Source organism: Octodon degus, unplaced genomic scaffold (genome assembly GCF_000260255.1).
Source record: "Octodon degus isolate 3935 unplaced genomic scaffold, OctDeg1.0 scaffold00082, whole genome shotgun sequence".
NCBI classification, from domain to species: domain Eukaryota; kingdom Metazoa; phylum Chordata; class Mammalia; order Rodentia; family Octodontidae; genus Octodon; species Octodon degus.
Window position 1 is genome coordinate 1,414,000 of NW_004524658.1, and position 26,607 is coordinate 1,440,606.

At 38.7% G+C, this 26,607-nt stretch overlaps 1 protein-coding gene across 2 annotated transcripts in view; it reads left to right on the forward strand.

Moving 5' to 3' along the window:
• The window catches only part of Arhgap15 (Rho GTPase activating protein 15), a 662,961-nt gene that overhangs the window by 16,329 nt on the left and 620,025 nt on the right, over positions 1–26,607 (forward strand). The window contains exons 3-4 of one of the 2 annotated variants that reach the window (XM_004636636.2): positions 8,864–8,872; positions 13,957–14,113. In XM_004636636.2, the coding sequence (XP_004636693.1) occupies positions 13,979–14,113 (135 nt within the window). In that variant the 5' untranslated portion in view covers positions 8,864–8,872; positions 13,957–13,978. Of the gene's footprint in view, positions 1–8,863; positions 8,873–13,934; positions 14,114–26,607 lie in introns of both variants that reach the window. The other variant, XM_004636635.2, reaches the window with a different exon arrangement.

Here is a 26,607-nt window from a genome sequence, read left to right on the forward strand (position 1 = left end):
CTTTCTAGTCACTTTGTGTTCCCAAGTGCCAGTGCCTACCCTGACTATAACCAGAGACCTGTGTAATTGCTGAAAACTGGCAGCATCTCAGATTGCACCTCATTTCTCAACTTTGGTGAAGAGAGCTGTTTAGTAACTGCTTTTCAGATGGACACCTGTTCCCTTGTCATTTCAAAATAACAAGGTCCTTCCAATTGACATACAAATTAAGTCCTTGTCAATTTCTCACCACTGAGACAAAATACCTGCAACTTAAATGAGGAGAAATTGGGTTTGCTTTGTGATTACACTCCCTCATCAGCTGGTTCCAGGTAGAGATGACACGCTGGCTGGAAGGGCTGGAGATAGAAGGAAGCTGCCCACATCATACCAGCCAGGAAGAATAGAAGAAAGGGAAAGTTGGGAGGGAGATACTTCTGGTCATGTGCTTCTATAACCAACCTCTTTCGGTCAGGACCCACATGTCTATGCCACATTTAGCTCTGAAATCATCCTTGGAGTAATCTGCCAGGCAGCATAGTGTCCCCACGGTCCAGTCACCATCCAAAAGCCCCACCCCTGAGAGCATGACTTCCTGCATGCAAATCATAACTTTCCCATGTGGAAAGATTCCTACCTCACACCAAGCACAAACCTTGTTTCTGGTTGAATAAACACTTTAGAAATTGAAACAGTAAATTATTTAGATGAATATATGAGAACAAATGGTTGTGGCCTTGAATTAGATCAAAGATTCTTTAGAAAACAAGAAAGATTACTGATAAGTAAGATACTAGTGATATAGTAGACAACATAAAAATTAGTAATTATTAAGCAATACCATTCAAAGAGTAACAAAATAAGCCACACATGGGAGAAGATGACTATAACATGGGCATCTAAAAATGACTCATATACAGAATACATTAATAAATCCTAAAAATCAATAAAGACAAAGAACAGAAAAGCTAATGGAAAATTGAACAAAATTTTGCACAGCACATCTGAAAAGAATATTAAATAACAATTATCAGGACAAGTACAGTGGGAGTAAAATAAGCCCAGAAAGGGAAAAGCATGTGCTTTAAATTTCCTTTCAAATAAAAATCAAAAATAGACAAAATAATGGAGACAGATAGTGGTGCCTCTTGGTATCAAGAGGTGCACAGTGACGACAACATTGTCCTGCAAAGCTTTTGCAGTGTTGATAGGGTTGTTTGGCTATGATTACACAAGAATGTGTCCATGTGCAAAGGTTACTTGAATTTCACACACAAACACAGCATGCACACACAAGTATACACAGAAATGCACACACAAACAATTTGAAATGTACTTACAAATAAGCAAGAGAAAAGTGACGACTCAATGAGTTCAAGGAGATATTCTGAAACTTAATTCCATCTCTAGGCACTGATTTGGCATTGAAATCCAGTCCAAGGACTTCAAAGCTTGGAGAGACCAAGATTAGGAAAAAGGTGATAAAAAAAAAGAAAAGAAAAAGGTGATGAATGCAACAACAGATTTGCTAGATGGGACAAATGCCAGCCATATCCCACTACTGTCAATAAGGAATGATTATGTCTGTTGCTATGAAGCAATAATTATGCAATATGCAATTCTGAGCAGGCCAAGATAGCACTAGGACCCTGGTATACCGACACAGTGGTATAAAGGCACCACTGTTTGATCCTCCTGTCTTCAGCCTCCCCAGCACTGGGATTACAGGAGTGTACCACCACACGTGGTCTCACTGGCTGGCTCAGTGCACACATTGGCGGGGGAAGCGTGTGGTGCTGGGAATCGCACTCCAGTCCCTGCGCTTGCCTAAGCAGATGCTTAGTCTGCTGAGCTATCTTGTCAGCCTGGGATCACTGGTTTTAACAGGCTACACGAAAGGACTTTGCTACTGAGTCAAGCCCTTTAAGGCCAACAACACTATAGAACAAGAAATCACAGGAAAAATGAAACATCATACATTAAAAGTTCCTTTTTGCATTTGATACCCTTCAAACAAAGAGCATACAATTAAACCAGTCTCAGTGGTATCTGATACCCTGCTTGTCTTTGCAGTGTTTTCTGATGTTGTGACTTTGAGCAACTTGTTCTGTAGCTGATATTTTTCCCTAAGTGACATTTTATCGTGAGCGCTCAACACGGTCACCCTATTTTTCCTTAATTGATACTTGTGTGCTAGCAGCAGCAAATGGCTCAACGTTTCTTGCTAGATTAGCTCAAAACTGACAGAGGAAACACAGAAATGTGTAAGTAAGTAATGACTTGTGCATCTTCTGATTTTTCTCTCTATTTAAGGACATTACCATTTCATAGAATTTCTCACGTTCCCTAAGTATAATTACAGTCACACAGGCGTTTTGTCCCTGCTTGCTTTTCAGTGTTTGCTACCTGCTTGTTCATCACGGAGCAATTTGGAAGCAGTTCCCATAATCTTAACTTTATTTTTGTCCATCTTCTTAGTTAGATGTAGATTTAGCTACATCTGGTACATTTTATCCTAAATACTTGATTTTGTCATTTCTATTATATCTTTACCTTTTAGTTCATGTGATTGGTAACTAGAAACATTAAACACATATCTAGATGTTCAAACTGAGGTTTTAAAAATTATAGAATATTGAATATTGTTCCATCCCATAGAACGTTCTTATCATAAGAGTGATGTTTAATACAAGCTGTGAGGTGAATTCTGATAGAACTTTCCATCCCAGAAGAAATCTCCTGCCCATTTTGCAGCCTCAGTGGTTGGAAACCTATTACTGTGCATCAGTTTATCCCATTTTTTTGGAAAAAGATTATACCTTACACAAAGCAGTTAGATTATTCCTGTAGATAGAAGACAACTTCAAAGTCCTCAACAGAAATTTCAAGGTTCCTCTAATCCAGACCTAGTCTAGCAGCTCTTCCTTATTTTTCCACCCAGGCCAATGACATCCAGCGTGTCCTTGGATGTCAATATTCACTCCTGTTTTCCTAGGTGCATCCATCTCAGTCTGCGCTTCTCTTGGTATTTCTTCCCTGCCTGGAGGAACCCTACTTATCCTACAACATGCAGGACTTCCTTTGAAAACATCTCAGCCCCATCCTCTGTTGTGCATTCATCAGTCTCCTTGTCAGGCAGCTGTGCATGGGTCTGATTCTACCAGAGGATTCTTAATGATTTTTTGTGAAAGCCATGGGAGTAGCAGGTCTGTGTTTTAAGAGAGGTTAGCCACCTTCACCACTTAGGATGGACATATGCAATGACAATAACTAGATAAAAATTTACCAAGAAGGCTGACTTACAAGGCTTTGTAAGGAAATGCAGCCTACCCCCAAGATTCCCTGACAAAAGTTAAATAAGTGCAAAGCCTTATTACGGTATTTCCTATGTGTAACACCGTCAAAAACAATGACACCCAATGAGGTGGCAAGGGTAAAATTCCTTTACGATGATCTTCCTTTCTCGTTACATTTGACATTTTTGGAACTGGGATTTATTGCACTTTCTCAGCTTATGGAAGTGGTCTGGGAAATTAGACTTAATAGAGACGTAGAAACCACAGGGAGAAAAAGAAAAGGAAAGTGAGCAGGAAGGCGCTGAAATTAAAATGTTATTTTGGTAAATGGCTGCTGTGGTGGAGACGGCAAACAATTGCGATGCAAGTTAATTACTGACCTGTCAGGAAAGCATGACATGGAGGTTGTGCCACACGCTACTGGGGTTACCACAGCCACAAGTCATTTCCACAGAGGAACAAACAGACTTCACTCTACCACAGATCAGCATAAGATCTTTCCCAGGGATTGAAATGAATTTCGCTGAGAAGTAGTATTTGTCTGTGGAGTTGCCATGAGCTCCTAGCAGATCTGGAGAAAAGCTCTCCCCATACCTGCAGAGAGCAATGGGATCTCACACTGCACAGAGGTTGCCTGCCACTTTGAGTGGGCGGGGCCATGACTTTCAGGGCTTGATGTAGTCAGACAGCTTCTCTGCCACACAGTGAAAACCCAGGCTTATTCCTATAAAAGAGGAATTCTCTGGGGCTAAACTCAATGCTTGCTTCTAGGATAGCTTTCTTCCAAAACCCACAGTGGTAGTACATGTCACACAAGACAGTATTATTTTGATAAAAGATAAGATCAAGCACCTAAAAAAATCTGAATCTAAAGGCACACTATTATCAAAAGAAGCAACTCACCTAAATTCCAAGACAGTGAAAATTTTTGGTTTCTTGAAATGAAAAGGTAATGTAAGGATTTTCTAAAATATATATGTAGAATTCTTTGCATCATTGAAAATTTGTCTGAATCTCCAAAAATGTTTGATGTTTTCTGCGTAGTATATGAAAATTGCTGATTTTTTTTGCCTCTTACTATGAAATAAATATCCATGATTCACTAGACCTTAAAAATACAATCAAGGATAAGTTATATATTTTTATATGTTTTAAAATGAGAAATAAACTTAGTCAAAAACATATTTCTACTGGTAATGCTTTGATAGCCTGCAAACACTGACATTAGTTTCCATATCTGTTTTCCATCTATGCATTCAACCATCATTTGTTCAGTCACCATTGTTTTGTCAAAAAGCACAAGATTATGCATAAAAATTAAATGCAAAGACTTAGATATATACCTAGTATAGACATGCATCTATATACCTTAGATATAGACCTAGTATAAACATATGCCTATATACCTTAGATATATACCCAGTATAGACATATATCTTTATACCTTAGATATATATGTAGTATAGACATACCTATATACCTTAGATATATACTCGGTATAGATGTATTCCTATATAGCTTAGATATATACCTAGCATAGATATATGCCTATATACCTTAGGTATATGCCTACTATAGCTATTACCTATAAACCTTAGATAGATACCTAGTATGCCTGCAGTATGACCTTGGTACTATCCTGATCTCTGTAAGATTCTCTTTGGAATTCTTGTTACTTTATTTACCAAGAAGTACTTCCACTTGACATTAGAATTTATAACTAAACCCTTGCCCTTCATGCTGACCTCAGGCTACTCTGAGCGGGCTGTGGAAGTTTGGGGAAGTGACACAGGATCACTGAGTCTCCCATAGTGATTACACCATAGTGTCTGTCCATTTCTTCCTATCTCAAAACTTCCTGATTTGCTTTTATTTTTGATGTTTCTGATGTGAAAGAGACGTCAAAAATATAATTTCAAACTCAAAAGGGCAAGCCGCTGTATTTTAGCGTAATTAACACAGTGTAACCAATAATTGGCAGGGCAGCTATGAAATTTATGATTAGATGAAAAAGCATGTTCCCTTCTATTTGGATATTTGCAGTGTGAGTGGAGAAATGAAAGCCAGAGTCCCATGAAACCACAGCCGTTGAGCAGAGCCAGAGTTTGTACGGCTCTTATAAAGTGCAGCCACATCACTGCTTCCTGTTTGTAAAACAGGATTGAAAGTGGAACTCGTGCAATATCACAAGCTATTCTTGTTTTGCTATATATAAAATCAGGAAGTCTAGAGAAATAGTGAAGCCAGGCTTGAGTGATTTACACTCAGGGATTTTTAGAGGAGAATTTCATAAATCAACGGATATCATAGGCAAATGCAAAATGAACCAGTTCTTCAACAATTTTATTAGTCACTCAACATTCTGAGTGCATCCTGGAAGAACACAAATGTGTGAGTCATCAATGCCATTAAAATAATGTCTAATGAAAACACGATATGGAGTATATAGCATGTTCTACGAAAAACGGTATAGAACAGGTGTGTAAATCAAATAAAACAAAGTTCTCATGACTTTGAGGTAACAGTACTCCTGATATTACCAAGTTACACAGAGGGAAGTATAAAAAAATATTGGTTTCGCAGTCCACTAAATTTGGAAAAGAGGGTCAATAAGAGTTTAGAACATTACTGGGGCATTATAAAATGGTTTGTGATCCCTGTGAATGCTTTTTGGAATATTGCAGAAAGATTCATCCGATCAGATCTCTTCTTGCACTATTGAGTGCAACCTAAACTTTTTTTTGAAGTTTGTATGTTGATTTATTTCATTTACCATAATGGTCTCAAGGTGCATTCATTTTTTCTTTTTTTTTTTTTTAATCTACTTGGTACATGGTATTGCTACACAGCTTGGACTTACAGTGATCCTCCTGTTATTAGCCTTCCCAGCTCTTGGATTACAAGTGTGTGCCACCATGCTGGGTCTCAGTGGCTCAGCACACCCAGGGTGAGGCTGGCATTGCAATAAGGACCAGGGATTGTCCCTGCGCTTTCCTAAGGAGGTGCTTAGTCTGCTGAGCTATCTCACTGGCCCATTATTTTCAATAAATATTGTACCTCATGCTTGCTTTTGTGGCAGAGCAGCACTGCCCTGTGTGCAGACATCCGCCTTCCTTATCCTTTCCCCATCTGGTGACACACAGGCAACTTCCAAGAATTAGCTGCCATGCTCTGTGCTGCCATAAGCACAAGTAGGCATTAAAGTCATAACTCTGCTGGGAGGATACCCACAAGGAAAATGGTTGCACAAAATAGAATTTCTAGTTTCAGTGTTTGAAGAAACTTCATACTGATTTCCATAATGATTGTACTAGTTTACACTCCCATCCACAATGAAGGGGAGTTTCGCTTTCCACGAAACCTCATGGCAGCATTTGTTATTATTTGATTTCTTTTTTTAAATTTTATTGAGAAACAAATAGCAATGGGACAGCTTCTAAAGCGATTAGTAGGACAGCTTCAATAATTAATACATTGCATATTGTTGTCTTCTTAGTGGTTATTCATAGTACAAGATGCACACATGATATCCTGTCCAAACACTATTAGTACAAATCTTTCTTCTCATTGAATTAAGAGAAAGTAGCTGTATATCTATCCTAACTATTTTGTATATACAAATACAAAATGGTCCTTTATTTGTATATGCTTTTTTGTTTACTTTTGTCAGAGATGGGTATTCCATTGCCATTTAAATATTGTAGGTGAGTGAATTCAGCGAAATAATCCAATATAGTCCAGTAGTCCATAATAGTAGTGGGTTATCCATAGGACTGGCAATGTCAGAAGCTGTTGACTTGAGGCTTTTATAGCTCAGCATATTAATATGAACTTCTACAGATGTTTCTGGAAGCACAACCACTTCAGGTTGCTAAGAGTCAAGTCGAAAGAGACCCAAGACCATGAGTTTCTATTGAGCCAATATCTAGAAAGCTTTACAATGAGGTATCTTGCCCTAAAAATTCATTTCATAAAAACTCAAAAGGAAGAGCACTATGTGAGGGCTGTCTCATCACACAGCCCTGCTGTCACACTCTGCTACTATCCAGGTCCCAGTAATAAATGCCATCTCCTCTGTACTGTCCTTGAGAGTCTAAATAAAGTGAATTGATGAATATTCTTCTACTCCAAGTGTTTTGCTCAGGTAGCCAGAAGCATTTTCATTTCAATTTCCAGAAAATGCTTCCTGGGCCGGCCAAATAGCTCAGTGGATTAAAGCACCTGCAAGCAGGCACAGGGGCCGGGAGTTCAATCCCCAGGCCTGCCGTGCCAACCCCACCCCCAGTGCATGCTGAGATAGCAATGGAGACTGGGCTTGGTGGTGTGCTCCTGTAATCCCAGCTCTTGGGAGGCTCTAAACAGGCAGATCACTATGAATCGGAACTAGGAGTGAGACCCTAAACACGCTTCCTGGGGAATTTGAGGAAGTCTTATTGAGCTTTCATAATATTGTGTTAGTCTACCCAGGACAATTACATATAAATGAGAGACGGAGAAGATGGATATCTTAAAAGGTAAAGAAGATGGACTATGAAAATTTCAGAAAGTTCATTGGTGTAGAAGAGCTTATGCCTGAATGTGTGATGTAGTCGGGGGGGGGGGAGGCTTTGGTATCCAAAAGGTGAAAGGTTCAGTTGGTGGTGGGAACAGGACGGTTAGGATGTGAGCAAAGGGAGCATGAGAAGTTGGGATAGTGTGAAGAAAAGGTTCTGTGTGGGGTACAAATAAAACTGTCCAAGGGCGCCTACTTGGTATAAGCCTTCCTAATAGAATTCATGAGAATTACTACTCTCTGAATCCAGAGGTAAGTAGTCCCCAATATCACAACTACTAGTGTAGCCCCAATTCCACTGTTGTCAGATTTCCAGCTCCCTTCCAGTCCCCTCTCCGCTCTCCTACATCCCCTTCTGCCCTGTCTGGAGGTCCTACCTCCTCTCCATGCATTCATGTAAGATGCTATTCCATGAACACATTCTTCCCACATTCTCTCATCATGAGTGTCTAGGATACCAGTCCTTGTGGCTCTGCTTGGGTTATGAGGGCTGGCACTCCCAACCAACAATTGAGCTAAAGAGGTGTAAGCAAGATGACCAGACTTTTCCTCACTGATGAAACCCATCATTTCTTTTACCTTGAACTGTTCTGGCAACTTATTTTGTAGTATCCAAGTTTATAGCAATATAGGTATTTTCACATCTCTACATTGCCAAGCACTTTGATTGAAATTCCCAACCTGCCCTGATCTAACTTAGTGTAGTGTGAGCTTCTCTTGGAGACATTATCTCTCTTCATATCTTATTTACAGCAATATTGATGTCACTGTTCTTCTTCTCACCTGAACCCAACCTGATTCTCATAACTTATTAATTTATGTTTCCATCATGCACAGAAAACTCTAATGCACTTGGTAAGCGAAGATTCTCTTCAATTTTCAAGACAGTATCTGCTATGTATAAGAACCTCAATACATCTCGAAAAAAATAGGCTTTTTCAGAGGAAAATTGATTTTGGAAATTTATTTTTGATATGAATATTTAAGAATAGGTTCAGTGTCATTTTTCTGTATTCTCTTAAGATCAATATAGTAGTCTGCAGAAGTGGAAACCTCTGATGTATAGGAACAATTACAGCATATTATAATTAAATAACATTTTATAATAAAATTCAGTAGTCCAGCTATTTCAATGTTTTTCTTTCCATATTTTCAGTTATCTATAGTTAATTGTAGTCTGAAAATATGAAATGAATAGTTCCAAAAATAGAAAAAAATTCACAACATTTTAAAATTTTTACTGTTCTGAAAGTACGATGAAATTCCATGCTAATTGTTCTTCTCAGAGTATGACCATGCCTTTGTAGTATACACTACCCACCCAGTAGTTGCTTAGAAGATCTCCCTTGTAAGGTCTACTGTTGCAGTAGCACAGTGACTGTGTTCTCCTAAACCTTATGAATCAAGCTACAGCTATGTGACAAAGCCTGTATCATTCACTACTTCATCTCATCATATGGGCATTGTATTAGCTTGCATCATCACAAGAAGATGGTTGACTATAGCTCACTAAGAAATTTTGAGAGGGAGAAAGCACATTCCTAAACTTTTCCATTGTAATAGTAATCTTCTGATGTGCTCCATTAATAGATTGCCTTCATCATATGCATGTATGATAAAAAGCAAATGTATATAGGGTCCAGTGCTATCTACAACTTCAAATAGACTGGGGTCTTGCAATATATCCTTGCAGGCAAAGAAAGGCTGCATACGTGGAGAACTGCATAAAGAGAACAAGCAAAGTGCAGTGGAAGATCAATAACATGTGAGGATGAGTGAGACAGGGAAAGAAATGATGCCAGAGAGGAGAAAGAGGGAAGAAATAGCATTAATACTGTGGCAGAGAGAAAGATCAGCCTAACGAAAAAGAAAGATCTTGCCAATGTTTTCTGCAGACTGTCCCCAAGGAAACACAGTAACAAAAGTCAGATATGAGGCTTTCTGAGTAATCCTGCCTCGTTACAGTAAAATATTGTGAGGAAAATTATGGGTGAATTTTAAAATGGATACAGTAGGAATACCAGTTTTTACTTGACTCTGAAATTTGTGTTGCTGCACAGGAGACAAGGTGTCCTACAGATGGCACATAGCTGGGCTGTGTAAACACAGTGGCTTGTGCTCTTGATCAAAAGAGATCCAGCTTCAGCCTGCGAAAGTTTCCCTAATAGTGCAGAAATCTGCCCCTTCCCTCCACCAGGAGGCTGGTTTGACAGTACTCAAGTTCTAGCCACTTCCCAGGTAGGTGCCCTGAGGTTCTGGAGACCTCACTGCAGGGTTCTATAGTCCAGGTTGTTTGGAAAACCCAAGTAACACACACATTATTCAGAGATTGAAGTTTCTGGAAAGTTGTGCAGAAAAATGTTTGACTTTATTCAAATAGGCTTGTGAAACCCTAGATTAAACAAAACTCCTACCCCTCTTCAAGCACTTCCTCCTGTTTTTGCAGTTCTCTTAGTGTTCTGCAGAAACACAGTCATGTCTGTCACTACCCACCAGGGCCCAGACATTACACGGAGGCAGCAGCAGCACCCTGGGCGCATGCGAGCAATGGGAGTTCTCAGCGCTCCATAGATACGTTGAATCAGATGTGGACCCACAGGGTGCTTTCAGAAGCAGCCAGATCTCCAACCTATGCTTCAGTTTGAGAAGCCCCGTTTCAGGGGAAGTAGGGACAGGGAATTGGGAAATCTGGATGGGGCATGGCTTGGGAAGACTCAAAAGGAAGAAGGCAGCCTGGCCTGGCGGTTCAGGTGTGTGGGGCAGGAAGCACCAGGACTTGGGGCTCTAGAAGAAGCACGGTGCCTACCCAGAAGGCCAGTTCTCTGCCCCTGAGTGCTGAGGGTCATGGTGGTTTTAAAACTGGGTCAAGATCAAGCCAGTGTAGCTAAGAATGTCATGGTGTTCCGTGACTGGGCTTTCAGCAGTGCAGACATCAAGCAGGGACCCTTCTCCAACTTGGCTGAGTGTCCTCGCTGCTGCTTTGGGACCTGCTGGGGACGGGGTGTGATCTGTCTCTGCAGGTTTCCCCAGACCTTGCTAGAAGGACAGTGGATGTTGAAAAAGCCAATTTGTGGCTTGCTCCTCAAGGCAGTGTTGGGTAGAACCTTCAAAATAAGCAGAGGTGGGGCTTCTTGTAGAGGCCTTCACCCAGGTCTCAACAAGGCTGACTCTGAATCACCCTCGCTCCTATGCACCTACTGCCTCTTGGCCACCTTTAGAAGTCACTTCCTGCTCTGGCCTGCTTTTCCTTTCCCACAGGCTCTCAAAGAAGGACCAGGGAGGGCCCACCTAGCTCCGAGTGCTGTGCACCCTGCTATACTCCCTCGTTGGTGACCCACGTGTTGACCTGTGCTTCCTTGTAGCCACCCAGATCCACATCCTGCAGGCAGACAAGGCAGAGCACTATGGAAGTTCACAGTCTACATCCACTGCAGTGACCAGAGCTGGTGGTTCGCTGCTATGATATTGCCTGCAGTTATTACAAAAAAGTACACACACACACACACACACACACACACACACACACCCTAGACTGATAGCCTGAATCTGTAAAGTGTAATGCACACTCAAGCTTTCTATGCAGTCAGAACAGAAGTCCAGGGTCTTTAAAAATATATATTTCAGTCATTTTTCTTTGCCTCTATTTTTTATTTTATAATTATTAAAAGATCTCTTGGGGATGGTCAAATAGCTCAGCGACTTAAAGCTCCTGAAAGCAGGAAGAGGGGCCAGGGGTTTGATCCTTGGTCCTGCAGTGCCGGCCCCGCTGAGATGGCGATTGAGTGTAGTGGCATGCTCCTGTAATCCCAGCTCTTGGAAGACTTTAAACAGGCAGATCACTACGAGTTCGATCTAGTAGTGAAACCCTGAATACCCTGTAGATTCTTCCCTAAATAAAAAAATATAATAATAACCTCTTGTATTTGGTTAATGTTTATGATGCATCACTCACGTAAGCACATAAAATGAACAGGAATTCTTAAAATAACTATGTGAACTATAACTGAAGTTCCATGAAATGAAAGTAAATTGTAGATGTGCATTTCCCTGAAACCACATACATTTATTGGCTTTCCTATCCTTGGGACAAAGTATCTGAAAGGAGAAGAGATTTAATTTGGTTCATGTTTTTGGAGGATTCAGTTCATAGCTATCAGGCTCTGAGGCAGGAACATCACAGCAGAACTATGTCAGAGTGAAGCTGCTTAGTTGGTGGCAGCAGGGCGGATTGGGGAACACAGCCAGCGAGAAGGCATGAGGGACCCTATATAAAGTGCAAGATCCAGTATTCTTGACACACTCAGGCTCCTCCTTAAGGGTGCGCTTATGCCAGTGAAATAGACGCAGTTGAGCCTAATTATCACACACCCACTGCAAAGAAATAGTGACAGTATCCTGAACCCTGAAGTTTGTGTGCATTTAGAATCCATTGTTACCTGCACTTCCCCCTAAGCAATCACCAGTCAGCTTCTTGTCTTATGTTAGTCTGCATTTCTGAAGGAAAGTATAGAAATAAAACAATCACAGAAAAAGTTTTCTTCTTTTATTCCCCTTGGAAAGTCTTTATTTACTTAATAGAGGGAGTTTGCAACTCTTCTTGTTGTATATATCCAGAGTTTCTCCTTTTTTATTGTTTATTGCTTTTTTTGTGTAAATAAACTAGAATTTGTCCCCCGGGTTGCCTTTTTGGATAAAATAAAAATCTCCATCTCTTTTTGCAAATGTTGTTGGGAAAATTATGAGTCTATCTAATCTTCAATTTTCTCTGTAATAAAAATATTGTTTGACTTGTCTATTTCATATAATTTTGTATGAATTAAACAATGAGAACATTGTTTTAGCGAAAAGTAAAAGTGAATGTTAATTTGCTCTCTAAGTTGTTCTACAACTGTTTCTACTATCAATTGTGAGGTAACACTTCTCTTTCTGTTAAAATGGGAATAGAAATTGTTCATGCCTCTTAATATTCACCTGCTTTGACCATTGCCCTATTGTTCACCTAACAAACCTAAAACACCATTATTACTATTTCCTAAAAATAAATCATTCTTTTGGATTGTATTAGTTTTTCTAAGTGCCTTGTCCTTAGTTTCTTCAGTGTTGTGTAGGATTTCCCAGGGCCAAGAGTGCGAAGTCCACATAGTTGAAGAGTTGGAGGCAACAATTAGGCCCAAAGGTCTGCCTCATCCAGTGTCAGGGCTGGGTTTACATTGCAGACATTGCTTCAATGAGATGATTCTTCCATTTGCAAGTGTCTGGAGGCAGCTGAAGAGGATCTTGGATGTGTGAAGAAGCACCTCAGACTCTCCCATGGACACTATCATTGCTTGGTCATCTTTGTTCCGCTAACCAAATTATTTTTTTCCTTAGTGCTATTGCTTTACAGCAATAGATATAAATATAGATCTGTAGATAGTAGATACAGTAACCAATGTTGATTGAGACAGAGATAGAGATAGGGAGGAATATAGATATTAATCAATTAATAGATGTCAATTTTCTTTATTTTCGTATTCTTCATAAATGGCATTTTTCCTAAGCTAGCAAACCGAATTCAGTTCACATGTATCTGTAGAAAACATAATTTTAAGTTTTCACTGAGGATATTGGAGATAGGAGCCATGATATACATTTTATTCTGACATCAACTCACCACCCTTTAATTTGACCAGATTAATATAGATTTTTGGTTCCACAACAGCATATAGTGCTGCTGGTAATGTGTGGGTGTAGAATGGATAGCAAGTCTGCGAAGTTGGGAATAAGAAGAGCATTTGCCCTCAAGATACGTAGTTGACATCATTTCTACATGAGAAAGACTATCATATTTCACTGAGTTTCTTAATAGAATTAAGAATTACAGAGATTATGGCAGACTGGCTCCAAATTTCTGAAATCCTCTATCTTGTGTACCATTCTTCATCCACAGAAATCCCAATGGGTTACTAGAAAACAACTATCTTCTTTTTCACTACTCAGAGAGGTGAAAACTCTTTTAGTTATTTAATTTTAATGTTCTACTAGTTAATAGAGGCATATACCCACAAAGTGTTTTTCATAGGAAAATTATATATTGAGACTACCTTTTTTTTTTTTTACTTTATCAGGCCATCCCTGTGATATGAAGAGATCTACGAATTCTGATGCCTCTATGGAAACACTGAACTCTACCCACCAAAGCACAGGCGCTGTGCAAATGAGAATCAAAGCCGCCAACAGCCCCCATGACAGGCTCAGCCAAACCAAGTCTATGATCCTGACGGATGTTGGGAAGGTCGCTGAACCTGTAAGTCCACTGCTCCGGATATCCTGAGTTCACTCATCATGCAGAGTTTTGCTTTATTTTTATAAAAGCAAATTAGCTTTGTTTTATTTGTTTTCCTAATATGCAGTAAAAAATTGCAATGCATTTTATTTTGCCTACTTATAGTCATAATAATATCCCCAGTTGCACAAGAAGAGCTGGGTCTAATCCAGAGTGATAAAGTGGATTTGGAGCTAGGCTGAAGAGCACCTTTGACTCATTTTAAGGGCCTCTACTATCATGCTTCAGTGTCATAAAAATAATGAGGTTATGCTAGCATGTGGTGTTTGTACTTCCAAATACAGTACATCACTTAGAAAAGCCAGAGGCTAAAATTAGCTAAGAATAAACTGAGAAAAAAAATCTTTCAAAAAATGTGAAAATCTCTTTCTTAAAATCTCCCAATTATATATGGTAGTGGAAATTACTACTTGATTTGAAATGGGCTCAAATGATTGAAATGGTGTGGCTATTTAAGGTTTGGAGAGGAAGACATTTTGTCTCGATAATGTGTCATTAGAAAGATTTGAAATAAAATAGAGATGAACTCTACTGCCAATTGTGTCCCTGGCCCTGCACGCATCCTGAGCCACTAAACCCACTGATTGCGATGAGTCTCTTCTGGTTAATTTTCTTCCATAATGGTGGTAACTTGCAGCTGAGGCCATAGGATGCTGCAAAATTATTTATGCAATGTTAGCCATTCTTTTGGACCCTAGATCTATTTCGTTTCACACAATGAGAGAAAGAACAAGAAGTAGGTTAGCTAGGGACAGGCTGCGAGTCTCAGCCACCCTGCAGAAACCTGTGAGCTATTAATTGAGTGTACTGTTAATATCGTAGGCGTCTTGGAAATATTCGGCTCCCTAACTGAGTTATTAAGTGAGATAAACTTGCTGAGTACCATGTTACCAATTACATTTGTTCTCCATGTTTCACTCAAATTTCAAGTGGAACATTAACTCACAGCAATCTCAGGAGCTTGAGAAATATATGAATTTAATCATTCTTCGCTCAGGTGTCATAGACACATTTAGCATGGGAAGCCAGTGATTATCTGGGGGGAGCGAGAAATACACCCTTAGATAAGGTAACTAATGAGGAAAGCATTTCCCTTTATTTACTTTGTCATTTAAAGTTATTGTCTGCTGGGGGCACAACACTGTTAGCTGACTTCAGTTTTAAAACAGCTAAAATGCTCCTCAAGTATGAACTAGAGACAGTGGTTAGAGTAAATTATTGTTATCTCTATATGTATTATCTGGAAGAACTGTACCTTTGAAAAAGTTTAAAAGTTAAGTATATTTAATGATGCCTAACATATTTTATTGGCTGTGTTTAACAAAAGGCACTATGCCGCAGTTGTTTTTGACAAGCATGAAAACATCACAGCGTGAGACTGCAAAAGGAATTATGGAGGGAAATTACAAGTGATCCATCTCTCAATGAATTATCCACCTCAATAGCCCGCAGAACTCAGCTACCAATTAACACCTACTTTATTACATGTTGGGATGTACTTAATAACTTTCATGTGTTTATGCACTATTACCTTGACTGATGCCTCTTGTACAATTAGGCATAATTGGCATATCAATATGCAAAAGTTAAAAGGATTAACCCTCTTAAAACTAATGAGCATTTCTGTATCCAGCTGCTAAATGAGACAAAATTAGCATTTTTCACTTTTGGGCAGGATTTTATCATGCAGTTTCTCATTGTTGATATTACCTTGTTACATAACTTTAGTTTGGGGGGTTGTATGCTGGACTGCAAGAGAATAAGAGTTTTCCAAAGTTAAATTAGCTATAATTATCCCAGCTTTTGTTTCCGCATTCTTATCCTGGGCAATATGTATTCCACGATAAGGAACAAAAATAAAAGTTACTTTTGGTTATGTGTGCTCAGTGCATAATTACATAAAAGGGGTATTTTAGTGAGGATATGTCATTTCACTGAGAAAACTTGGCTCAGAGATACTGTATTGAAAGCCTGCCCTGGCACTAATTTCCTTTCTGTCTCAATTCTTTTCATCTCTTTTTTCCATGCACAATTTTCTGACTAGATACTGACAGAATGTAAAGTATTTTGGCATATTTATTCAAACAAGCCTGCTAAAGTTATCTGCTCAAGCTAAACTAAAAACTTGGTTTTTCAGAAGTCGGACCATGGGGTAAGGTCAAGGGGAAAATTTTTGAATTTAGGAGTAATGGAAAGCAGTGTCCTCTAAAACTGTGTGCGCACGTTCATATGAAGCATGGCTTGTTATAACAGTGACAAATCCATGGAAATTCTACAGAAAAATTTGTATACACAAAGACCATTCTTGTGTTATATACTCTCATTAATAGATACGCCTAATCTATTACTTGTTCATTAGTATGACCAGAATGAAAGTCTCACAGGGATTTGCTGGACTGTGTGGTAACACAAAAACTCATGTTGATTTATTTTAAAAATTACTTCGAATGTTACAGGGTCACACTATTTATACATTTTTGTTATTAATTCAGAAATGCTATTTTATTTTAGAATGACAATGTACCTAGACATAGTACAAAATTCTCCTATGTATATAGCATGAGTCTCTTAAGTATCTTAACTTAGACATTGTTTTGAAATGACAAAGTATTTACTTAACCCACATTCAGAAACACAGATGAATTTGCTTGTTTATTTTAAAATTTTGATGACATAGGATGTGTTCCAATAAAATAGTTGCCAATCGTTGAGTATTTTATTGGTGGTATGCATTATCATATTTCAATCCCAAAGAATTATTTTCAGGGGCTTAAAAAAAAATCCATGTCTTTTTAAAGTTCACCAAGTTTACTTTCTACCTGGGAAGGCGTCAGAGGTGGGAAGCTTGACATACACTCATAGGAACTGCAAGAACTTTGCTCTTCTGTAAGAGAGATCTCAGGAGCTCCACTCAGCGAGGAAGGAAGCGTGCTGGTCTCAGTGATTTGTTGTCTCATCCTGAGTCCTAGAGTGAAGCAGTTAAATGTGGGCAGCTTATTTAACAGAAAAAGCAGACGGCTCAGTGAGGGGAAATGGGACAAGTGAGCATGCCCGGTTAAGGGCTGAGCAGGCTAATGTGCAGTCCTGCAAATGGCCAACGTGAAGGGCTAACATGCTCTGATGTTATTTATAAGAGGGCTGCTGCATCCTCCGAGTCAGTTTAGAATAGATATTAATGAAGAGTTTAAATAGCCTAAATCAGCAAACTGCAGACATAGGATTTATAAGCAGGAGCGATTTCAGCATTTAATGCTGGCGCCCTAAGCAGCAACATATATGAATATTCACCAATTCCATCCTGAAAACCCACAGAAGGGCATTACTTCACTCACGACCATCACAAACAGGAAAGTATCTTTTTATTGGTGTTCAAATAAAGAGTTAAGTCGAGCCATTCCTAAACATTAACATACATGTCTCCCTTTTCTTCCATTAACTGTGTTTCTTCATTTTTCTTTTTAATGTAGTATCAGGAAAAAGAGGAAACAATTTTCTTTTGTTTCTTGCTTCTGTGATTTAGGATACTTGCCAAAGTTGTGGCTAGCCAAAAAGGCAGACATAAAAATTGCTACTAAAAATACAAGCCTTCTGCTTAGCAGAGTTTTTAAGAAATATTGTGAGACTATAGGACTCGTCCGTGTTTACTTCAAATCAAGCTTATAGTTAGGTTTGAGGCTTTGTTTGTATAAATTGTCCTGAAGTAGATCCTGATATTTAATTAAAATGACACTAAATCACATTGAATTGATAAGACTTGGCATCTCAAACAAAGGTAATTGCCCGTATTGGTTTTGTGCAAAAATAGCGCTGCTTGGAAAACATGCATCCAACACAGACTGTCAACTCCATTTATAGATCAATATGTGAAGACCATTGATCAGCTAGGCATGTGTAACAGTAACACTTTGCATCTATTTGTTGTTTTTAATACCACATTAAGGCTTACAGGATTATAGGCTTCCTAAATATTTTGACTTCTTCATGAATATATGATCTGTTGCATGTTAATTAAATGAGAGTCTGCAGCCATTTCTAAAATTGTTTTTAGTTTGATGATTTCCTTTTATTGCTGTGGATTGTATGATCTGAAAATGGATTCATTTCCCTCTGCATAAAGATTATTAAAGCTTATTTTAATGTGTCCTATTTAGTGTGAGCTGTGACTGCCTTTTTACTTTGAAAGATATAGATACAGACAATTATTTTTTCTTAGTGAGTGGCTGATCTCTTTTTATTGACTGGGCTTTCTCAGTGCTTGCAGTAGAATTATTTCCTGAAATATTTTGCACACCCTCTAGATAACAGGTCTTCTTGATTTCTCTGATAGAATTTGTTTTCTTTCTTTTTATCTAGCACTGTAGTACACACAACTGATCAAACAGCATGAAGAAAATAAACTGATCATCTCAATTAAATTCTAGACACACACAAGTATAATTTGAATTCTATTTTCCTGATTTGAGAACAAGACTTACGTAGTTTTCTTACACTGCATTCTGCAGTTCAATCTTTTTATCTCTGCCGAGTAGGGACAGTGTTTTGTTTCTAATCTTCATGAACTGTTGGAGATGACATTTGTAAGCCATTTTGGTTTATAAGGCAAAGCTGCAGGACAGTGGAGTGAGCCTCTCCCTTGATCCAGGCCTCTGATAAGAGTGTGTAATAACGTGTCTTCCATTGCAATTTTCTTTGCCATTGAGAGGCTGATTCTGCTGAGAAATCTTTTCCCATCCTCTCTATAGATCAAGGATTCTGCTTTCACGACAATATTTAACATAATAAAAGAAATAAGTTCTCAGAGAGAGCAAAAAACTGTAACGCACATGAAATCCGAAAGCCGGCTAAGGTAACGAGTGTAGGTTAGTTTTCAAAAGTGCCATGACTCACATGAAAAAGTTTGTTACAGATGAAGAATTTTGACTTTTGTACAATGTGCCTCGGGGGAGAAGATTCAAACCCTACGAGGCATTTTTTTCTCTTCCTTTCCACCCCATACCATATCACACTGAGCGAATCCTTAACGGTCTTCACCATAGACAAACTGGACTTCCCAAAAGGTTGAGAGCATTTAAGATGTCATTGTGTGCACTTGAAGGAGGAGTCAGGGATTGCAATTCACGCAAGGTTATGTGCCGTCCCATTTTAACTTGAGCATAGCCAAATTTGTTTATAATCTCCTACTGATTGAACATGGAGCTAAATGTAGACGAGATACATTTTTTTAAAAGTTAGTCCTCTGATTACTAATTTGAATCCAAAACTCTAACCTTGTTAGCATCTGGACTTATTTCCATAATAACAACCCCTTCAGAACCTACAAAGTAATGAATAATTGACAACAAATGAAATGTTTTGATAGTTGTCGGCACAAAGCATGTTTAATGTTTTGTGTTGCTTCCTAGCTAATTATGTAGATGACACATTTGTCAGACCTTGACTGCCATTAGAAACGTGTTTCCAGAGGGGAGAAAAACAGGCTATTCATAGAGTAATTAACTAGAATGCTCAATGACCTGTGAGAGATTCAAATCGCTGCCAGTTCAGACATTGTTTTGTTCCAGAGCAGAGGGGTAATTAAAATTCCAAATTACAGTCCTATGATGGAGCATTTGTTTGTTGACAGTATACTCTTACCCTAGTTTGTTAATTCTTTTTTAAATTGCTTCTAATCCATTTTATAGCTTTAGGAGTTCCGTCTTTGAATTCACTGACAACTAATATTATGGTAAATTGTACTTCAATGGAGCACTGGTACTTCAGCTTCAAGGGAACACAAGGTGGGTGGGATGAGGGAGCGCCGTCCCCCGGCTGACACGTAAGGTCCCGTGGTAGCCACAGCACTAATGCGGAGCATCTTGTTAAGTAGTCCGTTTCTGACTGTGTCCAGGAGAAATAGCATACTGGAAAAGACAGAGATAGAAGAAGAAAATAATGACAAACAACTAAAAATGGAGGGAAAAATCCCTAGTTCAGAGCAAAAAATAATTGATCAAGTAAATATTCTGGGTCTCAGAACAAGGAGAGAAGACTTAGAGCTGAGGCTGGCTTGGAGAGCAGGGCTGAGCCTGGGATGCTGAGTTCCTGGCAGGGGCCGTCACAGTCTGGGAAGCGCACACTCGTCACTCGTAGTGACAGGTGTTACAGCCATCCCTCACTCTCAGGTCAATAACAAACCACGGGATAATGGGGATCACCCCTGAGATTTTCCAATGAAGTAACAGAAGAGTTTCCAAAACTGGAGGGCTAAAACAGTCTAAAAAATTTTAGCTCCAGTGCAACATTTGTTGAGGTTGCTGAAAGTGAGAAGATAGTTTTATTAAAAGGATCTGACAGAAGTCACACGGTGTTTGATGCAGGCGAGCTGACAGAAGCATCCAGTGAGCACTGATTATCCCGAAGTCACTGTCAGCTAGGATTGATTTTCACTTTCTCCGTTTATGTAATGGTTCCTGTAATACAGCTGACCCCGAATCACGTTACCTTGTCATTTCTCTGTATGGATCAAGGAGAGACGAGCTGAAAATAGCTAGACACTGACCTTGAACTTGCCAGAAAAGTGAGAAGTGACAGTGGGGTTTTTCTGTAGTACTTGTACAAAGACGAAGTCCCGCTGTTCTGCCTTGAGTTCACTGCTAGCAGCACAAGGGGGCAGAGCGGTACTGAAGATTACAGGTAAAAAGCACCTCGGCACAGCCTGTGAAGTCGGAAACGCTGAGAGAGAGCCAAAGGTCTCGTTTTTACATCTTAGTGTAGACATAAAGGAGAATTACTGATGAATCAAAATCTCAGGTCCCCTGATGTTCATAATCAGTAATCTGAAAGTGTACATTCTAATTAGAGGAGGTTACCTAATATTCTGAGTGGCAGCAAATATGCTTTCCCCTACACTATTTGCATAACATGTATTTAATTCATATAACACACTTCACTTGAAAAATATCTTTGAAACCTTGTCAATATTATTAACAGAGTTTTATGGCAAGTTCCCAAGGTGGTAAGTGTCATGTTAGATGTTCAAGCGATGTGAACATTCTTTCCTCGTTTGTCAAATATCACTAGAGAAAGTTAAAATCGGAGAGTAAGATGACAAGCACCCACACATAGGTAAAATGTGAGGCAGAAAATGCTATTTGCCATTTGATGTAGAGCTGCCTATACCTGGTTCACTTTCTTTTCTATTTTAACACTTAGGTCAGTTTTCCGAAGCCTATTAACAGGTGATCCTTACGAGCTTGATTAATCAAAAACACAGTACTGCCCTTTGCTTGTTAGTGCTTAGTTAAGCCAAATCATTGTTGTTTTGATGGTAGAGAGTGCTCATAAATGACACTCAAAGAACTTGCCAAGTGAGACAGAGATCTGATGCAGGTTGAAGAACAGAAGAGCAAACACTGACCCAATTATGCTTTGGGATGTAATTGCCTTTTGTAAGGGCGCAATAGTGTGTTTGTATGTGTAATGGCACAGTATTTTTGCAAGCCTCTAGAATAACTAGATCTCTCCTTTCATATAGTAGATGCTGCACATGTGTATATTTATTGGATAGACATGTGTATATGTACTTTTTTATCTGCCTATATAGATAATAGGTATATGGAGATAATGTACTATATAATATATGTAAATTTATTTTCATCTTCAAGAAAATAACTACATATGTAAATGAAATATCAAAGTGTCTTAATATGCTTTTGTAGATTTAATTCAAGATACAACTGACGAAACTAATACATAAGAAATAAATAGAATTCTAATATATTTCAAGAATGAAGTGAATAGGTAATTCTGTTGTCAAGAATAAGGCAGAAATATTTAGGCTAACTGTGTCATCACAGAAATCTTTAATACTTAGATTTTGACCTTGACAGAAGAAAAGCATAATTCCTTCAACTTGGAACATGCTGATATTAGAGTAACAGTGGATGTCAGGGACACTTGTGGATTTATAACATGTGTGTCTAAAATTGGAAGGCAATTGCAAGGAGCAGTTCTGTGTCTTCAGTCCTACAGTGATCTGGCAGTCTTGCTGGCTCTGTGTGCCGAGGCTGTCCAGGTGCCCTCTGCTAGGCCGTGGGAGCCTCACCCTAAGTGGCAGATTAGTCTCTCTTTCTGAGGTCACTGCAGACGTGAAGGCTGTGAAAGCACTTGCACAGGGCTTTGGGTATTCTTTCTTTCTTTCACCTGCCTCCAGTGTATAATGCTTTTAATAAGGGACTTCAGTCCCTGATGTGTTCATATTCAGTTTCATTGTCACCATCTGTTTAATTACCCTCTCAGGTATGTGTTGGGAAGCCTGAAAGTACTTTACCCAGCTTTGAATCCCTGTGTTCCTAAAGAGATGTGGGTAGAGGACGTGTCAGTTTTCAAAGAGCATATTAAAAACTGATAAGCGGAACCATCTTCAAACAATAACAAAGGATGCGAAGGCATTATTGTGTACATTAATGCATGTTGCAACTAATTAGCAGACGTGTGGCAGTGCGGCACTCTCACAGAAGAGATGCCACCCTCCCTGCACAGTCTCATAGGCTGCTCCTCCAAAGAGATGGTGTCTACTGTTCCTGTTCACTTGAAATGCAGTGACAATGCATTTAGTAGGAAGAAAGAGGTCTGGGATTGGAGTTTTAACAGCGCGTGTGGTTGTCATATGACAAGCAGATTTAGTGATATGATAGGTTAAAGAGGGAAGATAATGCATACATCTCTATCTCTATCTCTATCTCTATCTCTATCTCTATCTCTATCTCTATCTCTATCTCTATACTGACAGACTCTTTGGAATTATGCAAAAGCAAGGAAATTCAAGTTGCTTTACTCTGTGGGCACCCCCCTCTTTTCCCTCCCCTTTGTCATCATTGTCATATCATTACTGCTATTGTTGCTATTACATCACATCCTTTTTTTCTCCTGGAGAACTATCAGGATTTTTTTTTCCTGGTGGTCATTATTGTCACCATTCTTTCTGCCATTTTACATAGGCAGAGACCGTTGGAGAAAAAAATTGTACTTACAGGCCCAGACTTCTCATCAGTTTATGTACAAATTATTGACATATTTGGGTGAAATAAAGCAGTCACATACAATGAAATTAATCAAATTTAAGTATATAAATATCAAAATATTTTAGAGGTCTTCAGGACTCTAAGCCTGAAAAGAAATAAATCAGGGGCATTCACTTCCTTAATCAAAAAAGGCAAATGGGTATAGATATGTCCTTCTTGTTCATCCTGTAGGAGATGATTTCTCCTACACTCTATGGTGTAGTTAGTTGCAACCATGTTTGAAAGTGTGTTAAAATGGAAGTTGTGCTTTCCTGTCAGTGCCTCTCCTCCGTGCCATCAACACGAGTGTTTATACCACTCTTCTCTTTCTATGTAAGAGGAAAGCAGGGCCGCACCTGCCTTCTGCTCTCACATTATCTCTGTAGAGGAAGAGGAATACTGATGACACCAAAGTTCCTTCCACTACTTTTGGACACTTGACCCGCTTTCTGTTCCACAGGGTAAAAGAAATCTGCAGCCTTCATATTTCCAATGAGAAGGGACATGTGTCTCCTTGCATCGGATTGTCTTAGATCATATCATGTAGTACAAAGTGACCCAGTATAGCCAGACAGGAAAACAAAGTGACAGTTTTGTTTGCTCTAATATAAGCATGAACATCAAAACAAGAGGGCAAAACCTAGAGGCCCATGGCCAGATCACACAAATTAGATAACAAGAGCTGATATTCTGCAGTTAAAGAAAATGCGTTCAAGGAATATTCTCTAATAAGTAGTGAAAGCTTAATGAATAAATAAGCTTAGCTCAGGTTAGACAAACTGAGTGTAACTACCACTGCTTTTCAAATACATGAGAAAGTGAATCTGGCTGATACTTGACAATACATCACACACCGTGGTCTTATCTATTGATCACAGCCTGACAATGGGTAACCTTTCATGGCAACTTCCTCTTTTACCATGAATTATTGACAACGCTAATGCCAATAACACATGATCAAATAGACAGGAAAGAAATTTACATTCCTGGATGAGCTATCCTTTACCTTCATCCTCTTTAATATGAATGAAAGGAAGGAAATAAAAAAAAACAAGAGAAAATCTTTCTTATCTTGAAAATACTAGTAAATTAGCTTTTACTTTTATGCAGATTATAAAACTGACATCCTTATAATTTCCACCTAAAACTACAATACACTTAGGGCAATGAAATCATAAATGTAAGGGGTTGTTACTATGGTTATTTATAACCTACTAACCAGTGTTAGTTTATCAGTCTTCTAAAATGTTACTCTGATGGTGCGTTCAAAGTTTCTGGAATGACTAACTCCCTACCTGGTCAGCATCTCAGCCTCACTACTACAGATGTCCCTTCAAGTGTCCCCAGATGGAAAGCAGATGAGATAGACGGCTTCCCTACATACACTCACTTGTCCATTCATCTGTTCATTCAACAGAGCAGAGCTGCCACTTCCTATATAGCAGACTGCTTTGAAAGCTGGGAATACACAGCACCACGCTTTCTGTCCTTTTGGATGACCCTATTTGGAGATAGAATCCTAATCTTAGGATAGTCTGGGCTCAGCTCATTCATTTCTTAGGGTCACTGTCACTGTCAAAATCACCTTCTTGAGCTCACTGGAATTAGCATCCTGTACTTGGATTTTGTCACTCATGACATACACATGGCTTAACTGCAGCCTGTCAAATGAGAACTTCACTATCTTTGCACTTTCTGTAGGGTTGTAAATCTCAAATGACAAGCATGTTTTTAAGTTTGAAATTTGTGGAAATCCCAATTGATTTTTACCCTCACTTAAACTCTGTTTCATTTAATGGGACACATTTCTTATGTTTCATCTCCTTAGTATATGTAATTCCCTGGAACACTTTATTTGGTAATAAATCAAGCTGCTAATGTTCTTATTTTGAGAAATTTATCTCTCATTCATTGTTCATGTCCTTCCTTATTTTTTATTAACCTTAGAATGAATTGAAATAATATATAATAAAATAATTTGATTTCAGGCCGGGGATAAAGCTCAGTGGTCTAAGTGTCTGCTTGGCAAGCTCAAGGTCCCAAGTTCACAACCTGGTACCAAAATAATAATAATAATAATAATAGTAATTTGATTTCAATATGGAAATAGAACACTGATGCAATTTAGAGAGTAATATAGCTTTCAAAAATTATATCAAACTCCTCAGTTTTAAAATTTTTATTTTAAAATCCAATTTAGGACCTGGCTTAACATTGTACTGTAAGTAACCATGATTTATGCAATTTTATGAGGTTGATCATGTTTTGTTTGTGATGTAATATGAGCCACCAAAGTATCCCCTACCATTAGTGTCACTCTTTTCTATCTCTGAATAAAGTATCATGATAGTTCTTAAAACATGTTACTGGCTATGATACCAATGTACTTAAAATAAGTAAGATGAGATCATTAACCATGAAGGGAAGTTCAGAGTACATAGATCAGCTGGTATTTTGATCTACTTTGAGTCTTACTCTACCCAGGAAAAAGAATGGAAGACAGCTCTCATTAACAAAAGAAATTAATTCAGTTCATTAGACATGCTAGGACCAAAATACAGTAACAGTCAGGTATTAAAATTAGCTACTCAGTTACCAGTCCTGCTGACAGAACTTTCTGATTATTCAATCACTCACAAAATAGCTGCTGTTGAGACTTCATACTCCTTGTTTCTCTCTTATGTGGCTTGTAGGACTATAGTCTTGCTATGACAATGAACAAAGAGACTTGGATTAGATTAAATGAAAATAACTGTTTCTAAGTTTTTCACACTAAATCCAAGCATCTCCTCACTTACACAGTCCGTTCTAACTCTGAGTCCCCCATCTTCTGTCTGCCCATTCAGATGAAGCCAGCCTTAAATTCCCTGGGAATACAGGCTCTCTAATGAGCATCTACAACTCTGAGTGCTTCCCACACCTAAGCTTCAGGGACCAGTTGGAAATGTTTTCCTCTGAAGGTCAATGTGGACTTTGTGTCTACTGCTCACACTATTTTGAGGCTAATGGCTTTAAAACCAGATTCCAAACAAGGGGCAGCCACACTGGCCCAATCTTGTCTGCAATTATTTTTCACATAATTGGAATACTGTTTTTACACTTTTGAATATTAAAGACTATAGTTGGAGTTAAGGTCTCTTTGTCTTCCAACTTATGTTACTTGGTTGGCTGTGAAGACATCCAAAATCATCAACTTAAAGCCCATTCATTGATTGGCTTTTCAGAGGCAAAGGGCACAATGTGGCAAGACAGAACATGACAATTGTTAGTGACACATTTAGAAACCCAGACGATGACAGTTGTTAGTCATAAATTTGGAAATGTAGTCTCTACCACATTTCACTGATAGTGTAAAAACAGTCTTTTTTATATAGCTAAAGATGAATTTTCTTATTCAGATTTTCTCATTTGGGT